Source organism: Lipophrys pholis, assembly GCF_963383615.2.
Source record: "Lipophrys pholis genome assembly, chromosome: 20".
NCBI classification, from domain to species: Eukaryota; Metazoa; Chordata; class Actinopteri; order Blenniiformes; family Blenniidae; genus Lipophrys; species Lipophrys pholis.
The window spans coordinates 19,094,685-19,106,689 of record NC_137648.1 but is presented as its reverse complement, the minus strand read 5'-3'; the positions used below and the strand labels follow the sequence as shown (position 1 = coordinate 19,106,689).

General features: G+C 45.0%; 1 protein-coding gene across 3 annotated transcripts in view; it reads left to right on the top strand.

Annotated features, from left to right (window-relative positions):
* Positions 1-10,496, top strand: part of mpp7a (MAGUK p55 scaffold protein 7a) — a 164,127-nt gene extending 153,631 nt beyond the window's left edge. For 2 of the 3 annotated variants that reach the window (XM_080489714.1, XM_080489715.1), the window contains exons 16-17: positions 37-180; positions 10,158-10,496. In XM_080489714.1, the coding sequence (XP_080345840.1) occupies positions 37-180; positions 10,158-10,337 (324 nt within the window). In that variant the 3' untranslated portion in view covers positions 10,338-10,496. The remainder of the gene's footprint in view (positions 1-36; positions 181-10,157) is intronic. The other variant, XM_080489713.1, reaches the window with a different exon arrangement.
* The last annotated feature ends 1,509 nt before the right edge of the window (positions 10,497-12,005 follow it).

Sequence of the window (12,005 nt, the reverse complement as noted above, 5' to 3'; positions counted from 1 at the left end):
TGGTTTTGTATTTTTTTTTTTATGTTTTCCTCACAGACAATAAAACACCTGCGGACGGCGGAGTTCAAACCTCTGGTCGTGTTCGTGAAGCCTCCGACAATGGAGAGACTGAGGGAGACCAGGAGCAACGCCAAAATTATATCGGGCAAGGACGACAAAGGCACGGTCAAACCGTTCATGGTAAGAAAGAGACACACTGATCGGCCCTTCGGTTCCCAGGCGGCTCAGGTTCGCTTCATTCTGGACGAGCCATCTGATATACTTTAGCTGGCATTCGCCTCTCGCTCAACCTATGTGTTATTTGCGAATGAAGTCAAATGAAACTTTAACGACCCCTGTGAGGAAATTGGCTCATTACAGCAGAAAATAACAGGATGCAGCTAATAAGGTGGACAGAAAAGAAGCATTAAAGGTCCATGAAGCAGACCTGATGGCGAATTCAACAGTTTTCTCTGCGATTAAAGTCGAAGATGTTGATCTGTTTCTCAGTGATGAAGCGGAGTTGAAGGCAGATTACCAGAAATTACAGTAACGCGAACTTCACAGTGTGTGCGAGTGTGAGATGAGGTCATCCCTCCATACACCATCACCCAGCGGGGACACAGATGAGACCAATTAGCCGTCGTGCTGTGAAGTTGACCGGTGTGTATGGCGTGGGGGTGGATGATGGTTTTCCCAGCACCGTTGGGGCCTGGGGCGTTCTCGCTCGCGTGTCTCACTCACCACGGGCAGCATTAAGTCTGAGATCCCCTCCCGTCTGCTACACCAATCCAGGAAGCCTGACGGGGTACCGGTAGGAGGAGGAGGAGGAGGAGGAGGACAGGCACTGAGAGGCAGGGAGGCTGACTGACAGCGACGGGCTATGGGCCGCAAACATACATGAGCATGCTGGGCGAAATGTGAAACTGAAGTACTGTACTGGTCCACAGAATGGTCTGAAAAAGTGTGTTTGTCATTCTATCAGGATCTGATGGTGCTATGCCAAGTTCTGCATCACACGAAAGGCAACTCGGTGATCAGCTACCAGTGCTGGACGTTGTTAAAAAGCCATTCAAAGGTTTTGAAATGCTGTGTCTTATAATTGATTTGGATGGCTGTGAGGATGAAGGCCAAACCGGCTCATGAGAACTAAACCGGTGAAGCGGGAGATCTGTGTGAGGACAAGGCTGAGACAACTGTAGACTTTATTTAAAACTGTATGGAAGTTGGACAAATCTGAGAAACTTTTTTTTTTTTTTTCTTTAAGCGTGTCGGATTCTCAGCATGCATCCACATCTGCTTAATGTGATTTAAAAATATTAACACCAGCTGCTTCATTCCAGGCTCATTGTTTATTTGGACTGATGCATAGTTTATAAAATCCAGACTATTGAGCCACACCTGAATATAAGCCATAACCATAAAGTTTGAAAAGAAAAAAGGAAGGTCAGAGTTACGTGATGCACATGAACGCATCACCCATGTATCGGTGGCATGAAGCTCATTAACCCGTAAAAATCAATAAATTAGCCACCTCGTTGTTTAAGCCGCAGGGTTTAAAGCGTGTGAAAAAAGTACCGGCTTATAGTCTGGAAATTACGGTAATATGTTCCCTTATTGAGGAATCCTAAAGCCCTGTTTACGTGACAACGGTGCTTGGAGCCACTGACACCACAACTTTTTTTTTAAAAACGCTCCAATGGCGTGGAATTGTGCAGGAAAATTTTACTTTTCGAAAACACTGTGACTGCACATTTCCACCACAGCCCATTTTAAAACACTGCTGTGTTTTAAAATTTTTCTGAAACTAGAATGCAAATAACGACACGTTTTGACTTGAAACGTTGTCAGCGTTGTCGTGTAAAAGATAAATGGTGAAACGTCTGCTCCCTCACGGCTGTGCTTTGGTAGTTTGTCACTTTAGAACAGAGCCGTGTGGAATAAAAGAGATGTCGTCTCGCTAAATCAGTGTAGTTTTGCAAAAAGTTAAAAATGAGGTAGCATTTAGGCTGTTGTATTAAAATAAACTGGCATTTAATCACTCCAAGGGACCAATGTAAAATCATGTCCACCTAAACATTTTTATTAAAGTCCGCAAACGGTTCTTAAAACACACAATTCATCTTTGCAACAGCGTTTCAATAATTGACTAAAAACATTGAGATTTGTCGACAAGTCGTAATTAAAAAATTTTGTTCGGTTGACAAACGAGTTAATGGATCTGCCAGTGCCACGGCTGACTTCCTGTTCCATGAGAGGTTTTTTTTTTCAACTTCATTGCTTCATAAAACTAACAAGCATGAGATGAATAACTTCTTTAATGTTCCATAGAAGGCTTTGAGTCATAAAAGACTGGCATGTCGTGATCCAGGTCGCTGCGTTGCTCCGTGTTTTGACTGGCACCTCGCTGGCGCTCCCGACGTGAGGAAGTCGCTCGCCCATTTTGGTGACTTTGAGTCAAACCAAAAGGAACCCGAAACCTCGCGATCGTCGGCCCGCCGCATGACAAACTACCAGCTGCATCACTTGTTCAGAGCCAACAGCAAGTTGGAGTCAGATCCACTCAGTGTTACTTATTTTAATAAATGTATCTGAGGCCCATGGCAACACAACAGGACCCGGCTTAACCCTGAGGAATGCCGAGTTCTGACTCATAGTCGCCGCCCTGCGTGTCGTTTTTCCACCCGATGCTCTGCGTCATGTTTCAGTGGCGTCCTCCAGCCATCCCGCGCTGCTCTAAAAATACGCTTCTGCTCTATTTATAACAAAAAACTGCTTTGCAGATCATTAAACTGCAGCGACCACATTGACTCGGATTGGAATTCAGACAAAGGAAAAGAAAGGGAAAGTTGGCGGCACCGTGTGCGGGGATTGTGTTGTTGCGAATGCTCATCCCCAGACTTCTTGGGTTGCAGTGACCACACAGCTACTGCACGAAGGGCAGTAGTCTTCCTCGCTGTGTCGACGGGTTTTGCATATCGGCAGACGGAGCACAACATACATGATATTACACAATCTGAAGAATGTCATAGCCATGGACTCTAACCTTCGATAAGCTGCTCCCCAGTCCAACTCAGATCACTCGCCGACTGCCTGAGACGCAGGACCTGATAGACTGTCCAGAGAATTTTCAATGTAGACGTACATTATCAAAACTCAACTCAGCATTAGAAATACCATAGATAAACAGTATTAACACGTAAAACCTAAGGATTTTACTCTTCAGCAGTAATATTAGAAGCATAAACTAATGGATTTGGCATTCGAAGGACAGACTACTTCTTAAAGATCCATTATAAAACAACACTCATAGTTTGTCACCAGAATCAGGTTGTTTGAAGGACTTAAAAAAAAATCTATTACCAGCGTTGTCTTCTGACTTCCTCTATGTCTTAATATAGACTTTGGTTCAGTTCACGTGACATTTCAAGTGAAGACGTGTCATTTTGGGGTTTTCGTTTCAGAAAAGTTTCATGTTTACACGGCAACGTTTTGAAAACGATGTCCGTTTCCACGGAAACGGCAGAAGTGCTGAAAACGATGTAGTGAGCATGCCAGGCCACAAGTTGGCACAGTTGGTTGTTTGTGGAGTATACAACACACGCTATAAACATTAACAATGGGAGAACACGGACATTCGTATGGAGAGACGACCTTCGTGTTTTCGCCCCGGTTCCCACGGAGACCACGTCAGAGCGTTGTTGAAAAGTTCCAACGTATTCAAAAAGTTGCGTCTTCACCTCTTTTTTGCGCTGCGCAGCGTACTCCATGATCATGTTCTTTGCCTACGAGTGGAAGACTTGGCCTCGGTTCTATTGGAGAGGAAAAGAAAATTTGTTCCTAAGAATTTAGCTTTTTTCTTTTCCGAGAATTCGTTGTTTTTTTTTAAACAAATACTTTTTAATTTGTTCCGCCGACATTTATGATGGACGGAATGACCCGGTGAACAGTAGTGAAGCTCTTTCTGGAATGGCAAACGTTGGGTTCTAAGGGACGTTAAGGGAATCTCCCCTCCTATGAGTGGGTGAATGAAGGCCAGAAAGTGACAGACAACCACATTCACACCTTCAAGCAATTTAAAGTCTCTGACTCACTGAAACGTATAAAATGTGCATCAAGATGTCCGTCACCAGGCAGGTAAATCCCCTCGGAGACTTGGGGGCAGGCTGAGGAAACAGAGCCTCCACTGTTCAGGAAGCTCAGACCTTCTGCTGAAGAAGATTTCATTTCAGGTTCAGCCTGCAGCCGGGTTCCACTGGAAGGTCAGCTCCATCTCACATCCTGCACATATTTAACTCCAAAGCCTTTTTTTTTTTTTTAAAAAGAAATCTCGACCCAGCGTCAGCTCGCGTTATTCGCTCAGGTAAATATAATCCCGCCTCATGTCTGCTCCGCGGTTCCCAGCCGGCCCGCCAGAACAATGAGCCTCAGTTGTCAGAAACAAGCTGACGGCTAACAAACCATCGGCCGTTATTACTCCCCGTCCCTTTATTAGCCTCCGCGATTCTCCCAAGTCTCGCAAACGGGGCTCGGAGTGAGTGTGTGACAGGGGAGGCGTATTCCAGCCAGGTAACAGAGCGGCGGCTGAGGAAGTGTTCTCGCGGGCTGAAAGGATGCGTTTGCGGTGAAAGAGAAGCCGTTGCCGAGTGAGTCGTCTCAGACGTGCGCCGTCCACCGGGCGCTGTATCCCTCTCAGAGGAGCGCCGGTCTGCTTTAATGATAAAGGCCCAGAAACAGACGGCTCATTGTTTTCAGCAGCGCAGACTCTGCAGCCACAACATTTGACTTGGAGACGTTTCAGTTTCTTTTTTTTTTTTCTTCTTCTTCTTCTTCAAAAAGCCATAACTAGAGGCGTGATGAAGAAAAAGCAGTGACATGATGAGATTATTCTTTAATTGTCATAATGGAGGGATTTATTATGTGGAGGATGTTCACAGTGAAGTAATAGGTCACAAAATATCAACGGGCATCGCATGACGAAGCATTCACAGCTACTTTGTGAGACATTTTATTTCTATATCAACTATAGGATATATAGAGCACACAAAGCAAGGAAATATGTATTTGGAGGAATAGCTATTTGAGTTTTTGCCCTGATCTTATCAGCATGTAGGGCGACTACAAACCCACAGCAAAAGATAAATGGTACTTTTTGGGCAAAGCCCAAACACTCAGATCCGCTGCTCATCCCACAAAAGTCTGAACAAACTAAAATGTCAATTACACAAACATTTTGAGGCCCACGTTACACGACGGTGTTGTCGAGTGAAAATGGAAAACTTTCATTGCACTCTGGGTGCTCGGTGCTCGGGGTCACTGAAAATGGAGCCTTTTGAATACTGCGTCCAAGGTGCAACTTTTTGACAACGCTCCCACATCCTCTCCATTGAAAAACAACTTTTCAAAAGCTCCATCGCCGTGTAAACGGTTGACGACGGAACTTTTCTGAAATGCTGTTTCATACGCACCGCGGTCGTAGTAAATAGGCCGTGGTGTAGAAGTGTTTGAACTCCAACTCAACTGTCTTCAGCCACGAAGAACAAAGGGTGACGTTATAGATGTGTACTGTGTAGAAAACTGCTGTTTGAAAACCAAATGTTCATCAAATATGGATCGTTCTCGATTTTTGAAAGCATGCTTTCCAGAAGTTGTTTTACGATCGCCTTGACGTTTTGTTCAATACTGCATTTTGTCTGCGCGACGCTTCACCTCCGTGATGTTGTGGTCGGTGTAGAAAATGGCGCCATCTCCGGAAAATCCCTCGAGGCCTGGAGGCTGGTGTGTAAAGTTCAGAGTGGTTTGTCCTGGGATGGAGAGGACAGGTGTGTTTTTTTTAACAGGCCAATAAAGCCGCAGTCCCAGCGAGGACGTGGTGTGTGGTGCTTTTAAAAGATGACACCTGAGGCCGACGCGTGCTGCTTCGTGCCACTAAACTGCTGAACAGATTTATAGACCACAGGAGGAGGATTACTCTTCAGAGCCGGACTTTACGGTACGAAAACCACAGAGGAGAATCCCCGAATACTAAGGGACAACTAGAGCAAATAAGAAAACAATAATCGCAAGGAAAATGAGCTCACAGGACGGTTCAAGCACTCTGATTAGCTGACAGAAAGTTACAGTAACAGACTGAGCGAAAAAAAAATTGAAAATGGGAGGTTTTGCATAATTTTCCAGCCACAATATGTCTTGTTTGAGAACTTCAGTCACTCTCAATTTGTTTGAATTATTGGAGGCCATGTTTCATTTAATTAAAAAAAAACAAAAAAAACTGGACTAATCATACTTCATTCAGCCCATTTTCCATATTTCTAGGATGTGGCGGGCAGCTATATTAAGGCTCTGCTGGAGGTCAAAGGTCATGGCTCAGGGACCCACAGCGGTGAACTGTAAGTTGTGGGAGATCAAACCTGCAAACCTCCAATCCCAAGTCTTCTCTTCTACTCTCTAGGCCATCCATTTGTCATAATTTCCTACTATTTTAAGCCACATCTTCCAATTTCCTACAAAAAAAAATACTGCAAATCGATATTGACGAACATGGAAAAAAAATGTCATATAAAAAAAAAAGTTATTTCTCCCGTTTGAAAGATCACATCAGAAGGCTGAAGGTCTTTCGAGTGCTGAAAAGAAAATTAATGTCCCGGGGGTTGGTATTTCCTTAAACGTCCAAAGACACTTTAGTTTGTCGATTCCACACTTGGAAACTCCTCTGGTGTTGACAGGTGAGATTCACGAATCAGCGGCTTTGATAAGCCTGCTGACGTGACGACATGAAGACGACGCTTCACCGCCAAACGGGGCCGACTGGAAATCTGCTAGTTAGCGTTAGCTAGTGATTGAAGCGTCGGGGGTTTCCCGCAGGGGTTTGGAAACTTCTTTGTTTGACGTCATAGTTTTTCCACGTCTCCACAAAAGAAAGAGGGTTGAAGTTAGCGCGCGCCCGACGCATTAATCACCACATTGAACTAAATGTACGACCGTGTGCTTTAGCTGGACACGTCGCAGAGGTCAAAGACGTCCAGTTTCTAAGTTCATGCCGCGTGGTGGGGAGACCCTAAATCCACCTCTAAAAGCCGGACGGAGAGTCGGTGTCCTCATGCGATGCTACGAAAACAGCCAGAAATAAAGTGCTAAAACAGGCACAAGACGCTACCTCACTTCATGTGGAAATGAAGCAAGCTAATGGGACAAATGAGTCCCGGGTGCTTTTCTGCTCCAGCTCGACCCTCCAGAAGTGGCCTCGGCTCAAACGGCCCTCCGAGGAGGGCCGTCGAGCTTCGACACCAAACATCCAGTCCGTCCCGCTCGCCCAGCTTTCCGTTCACACTCCTTTGCACTCATCACCCTGACATGTCGACTCATTACGCCCTCGTTTGGGATCCTGATTGCGTTTCCATCTTCTTTTTGCCCCTGAAGCTGATTGCTCCTGGGAGTAATGTCCTGTTACCTGGAACGACCGCAGTGGAGACGGACTTAGAGGTGAATGTGGAAACGTCGTACGCAAAAAACAAAAAAAGTACACGGGTCTTCCAGGGTAATTTTAGGTGGTTCGGTGGAGGGGCCCTGTTTTCACGTGAGAACAGAAAACTTCCGTTGCGTTTCAGGCGCTCGTTCACATCACAACTGATAACACTACTTTTATGAAATGACTACCCAGGTGGAATTTTTCAAAAACATCCGTGGAATCAGGTGAAAATGCTCTGAAAATACACGCAGAAACGTTCTCCTGGGACTTCAGATCTGCTGCTCATCCCACAAATGTCTAATACACAAACACAAGTAGTATAAAGTCCACGTTTCCCGACAAAACAAACAACAGCACCTACTAGTGGCCCATCATGAAACAAACAAACAAAAAAATGTCCAAATAAAAAAATGCATTTTCACTTGAAGCGTTGTTTCTGGTCCAGATGACGGATGTTGTTGCCTCAAACGCCTCATGATCCTTCAAATCTCTTCCAACCAACAACAGTCGAGCTCAATATGTGGCAGGCGGCGTCGGTTGGCGTTTTATACGTTACATATCCGCTTTTTCTTCGATCACTGTGAGCGAGGGTTTATATTTAGCCGTGCAGCTAATCCGCGATGAAGCGGAAAACCACCAGAAGCATTCTGAAGTAACTCCTGGCTGGATGGAGCGTTTTTTTTTTTTGTTTTTTTTAAACCCCGGCCTTTACGAGGCCGTGTTTATGTGCACACACGCTCCGCTCCAGCCTGCAGGTTTTTGTGTGTGTGTGTGTGTGTGTGTGTGTGTGTGTGTGTGTGTGTGTGTGTGTGTGTGTGTGTGTGTGTGTGTGTGTGTGTGTGTGTGTGTGTGTGTGTGTGTGTGTGTGTGTGTGTGTGTGTGTGTGTGTGTGTGTGTGTGTGTGTGTGTGTGTGTGTGTGTGTGTGTGTGTGTGTGTGTGTGTGACTTTCTCAGCATGAATGTATATTTATAATTGTCTGTTTGGCAAAGAGGGTTTAAGACCGTATCTGTCCAGAAATCTAAAGTTTGAGTGTTTCCAGAAAACGCGTCTCGTTCCGTGCAGACTCGGCGCACACGGCTGAAACCAGAAGGGCCCGCCGCAGAGACACACCTGGGCTCTTTCTAGAAACTCTATCTTTGAATGAAGGAGCCCCGGGTCGGCAATATTTACCGCGGCCCGGTAAAAATATGTTATTTTGCTCCTGCGCACATTTAACACGTGGTTTTCATTCTTTACACTGGGCGACCGATTTGCATTTAAACTTGGACGCGTCTCCATCAACTCGATGACCCCCGCCGTTGGTGAGCAGAACTTTTCTGCAGCTCTAATCGAGCGTGCTGATTAAACACACCTTTTTCGAATGTGTGTGTGTGTGTGTGGGGGGGGGGGTTAGCAAATAATTGTATATAAATGGGATCGTTGTTCAGTGAAGACGCTTTCGTATTCTTAAACTCTTGAACCAATTTGGTTGTAAATAGTGAGGACGGTCTGTTTATTGACACTGTGCTGGCACATTAATGAGTAAAAATTATATATCCGAGTTGACGTGAAGCGGTTTTCAGAAAATACAGATGCGTAGCAGCGATAGTGGTTCGGTTCAGGTCCGTGGCCAAGATCTTGAAAAGTGGCCTCAGTTTACATGACAATTCAAGAGAAATTGTTTTTACATTTTAGATTCAGGAAAGTTTGGTGTTGACATGGCAACGCTTTGAAACAATGATCCATTGATACAGAAATGTAGTTGGAATGCTGGGCCACGGGTTGGCGCTGCTGTTTGTTTTTGGAATGAAGCTATAGACATTAACGACGGGAGAACATTGACGTTCTAGTGGACGGACGACCAAGTTGGATTGTTATTACGGTGACTGTCAAAAATAAATCTAAGAAGCAAACGAGGCTCAGTCATTCAACAGATTCAAGCTTTAACCAGGTTTAAGCAAAAGTGCACCCGCAACTATGGAAACCCACAAGGGACGGTAGAACAGAATGCGAAAAAAAAGTGTTTGTGAATTTCACAACAAATTCAATAAAGCGATTAAATCGATCTTTTTGCCCAGTCCTAACTTATTGACTGAGACTAAAGGTCGAGCACAAGTCATTGGTCAGTCGGTTCCTGGACGCCGGCTGCTCGTTCTGGCTCATGTGAAACAACATCGCGATACCCTTCAGACCATCTGCCTTCTAAAACCGAAGCAAAACCTCTTCTAAATAAAACCCAATCGGTTCCCAGATTTTTATTTTTATTCTTTTTCTCGAAGCAGACTTTGCGATCTGTGCAGCCGTTTCACACGGCCCAGAAAAGTCCGCAGAGCTGTCATTTCCTCATTGTGCTTCTAAAATCCAGACTGGCAATATTGTATGTCTTCTCATGTCTGTCTTTTCTAAGTGACGGTTGGGGTTTTGTTGTTTTTTTTTTTTCTTCCTTTTTTTGTCCCCGGCTTATTTCGAGGATATTTTATTTTCCTTCGTGAATGGGACGACCGTGGGTATTCACCGGAGGAAATAATGAAAATTCCTTGAGGTCTGGTTGTTGTGCAGGGAGGATTTTTTACAGCGTGGTCCAAATGTGGGTACGGTGTCTCTGGGCGGTTATAACGGGCTCCCTGCAGGACACTGTGGGTTTATTTGTACCTTCTAGGCTGTGAGATCTTTTGTCTTTGGTAGATAACAGTCCCTCTCTGCTCTCTCTCTTCCTCTTCTCTTCTGCAGGACGAGGACTTCGAGGAGATGGTGAGCACGGCGCAGACGATGGAGGCTCAGTACGGCCATCTCTTTGAGAAGGTTGTAGTCAACGATGAGCTCTCGGCGGCCTTCGGCGAGCTGCGGTTGGCGCTAAAGAAAGTGGAGACGGACACTCACTGGGTTCCAGTCAGCTGGACTCACTCCTGAAACTGTAAAAGGAAGAAGACGAAAAAAAGGGAAGGTTTTCCAGAGAAATATGCAGGTTTTTAATCTGTTTTTTTTTTTTTTAACATGTACATATATATCTATATATCTGCCTCGGCTGGTGTTTGGGGGGAGAACGGGAATAAAACAAGACAGCGCCAGACTGCTTGTGTCGCCATACCTGAGCCGCGCCGGGCTTAGAGTAAGCTCTCGCCCTGGATCATGGTTGGACTTTGGACCTCGGCTGCGGTCCGGACGTGGATCCGCAGGTCTGACCAGATCTGACCAGGTCTTGTGGCTGAGGGATTCTGTCCAGAATAACGGGCCTTGGACGTCGAGCCGCGACTCCGTCTGGGTCACGCCACCGTCGCCACTCGTCAAGAGCTCCCTTGTCCAAAATCAGGACGTGGAACGAGCTCGGACCGTCGCAGCACCAGCAGGACTCCTTTTTTTGTGTGTGTGTGTGTGTGTTTATTACATTAGATCATTAGAAACCAAAGGGCCTGATGCATTTCTTCTTGGTGGACAACCGTCATGTTTATATCTGTAAAGGGACCTCGGAGGGGGAAAGAAAACCTTTCTGTGCTTCTAAAATGCTTTCGCGACTGTTAAAACTGTCAGGTACACTCTCAACAAAGGGTAATAGGTGTAATTTTATTTAAAAGAAATTAATATATTTTCTAATATCTTCCAGTAGCTTTTCGAAGACCTTTTTATGTCCAGTACAAGAAACAACTCAGACGTCGACCGAGACGTCTCGAGTTTCACTCCACTGTTTGGATTTCGTCTCCGGGGGCTACTTCTCCCCCTACAAAGCGTCTACGCAGTCCTTTTATTTAGGTGTTGTATGTTCCATTCAGGAGCGCGTTTAGAAAAGCCACCCTTCATGTGAAGGTGCCCAGCATAACAGCTTGGCCGTTAAAAGTCCCTCAACTGGACACACTTGGCCGCCGTCTAGAAGAAAATGTTCACAATGGTGTTTTATTAGGGTGGAGTCTATATTTTTATTCCCATAAAATTGGCCGCGGCGAGGTTGCTAATAGTGGTTTCGTAGCACACTTCCAGGATTTCTAACCCAAGTAGCGGCTCCCGACTTTATGAGCATTAGGAGTTTATTGCTAATTTCACTTACCTATTCCCAGTTCTTACTCATTTTCACTCTGAATATTTCTTTTTTTTTTTTTTTTTTTTTTTTCGCCATGAAGCGGTTGAATTTTAATTTCTCTGGCATCCATTTCTAAAGTGATTAACACTGTTACATCCACGTCTAGGTTTGGCTCCCTTGCCAATGCTGAGAGTGCGATTTTTTTTAATTAATCCCTTTAATTTATTGACGTAGATCCATGAGGAGACACATTTCGCATGGCATGGAGACGGGAAGCAAGCTAGCCTGGCTCTGTTAGCGCTTCTGAAGTCGTGGTTTTATGGACTTGGCGATCTTTTACAAGCTGGACTGAAGCTTCGGTGTTGGCAAGTATCGAGTGCCTTGATTGTGTGTTTTACTAAAGTGCAACGACAAATTTGACCGCCATTAGGATAAATATGTAAGCCGCGTCCAAAGTTAGCATTGTCCTGATTCTCTCGCAAAAAGGCTGTTTGGATTATTTTCACCGTCTTTACAAACCCATCATATTGATAGTTTAATTTACTTTTATTAGAAAGATAGTTCTT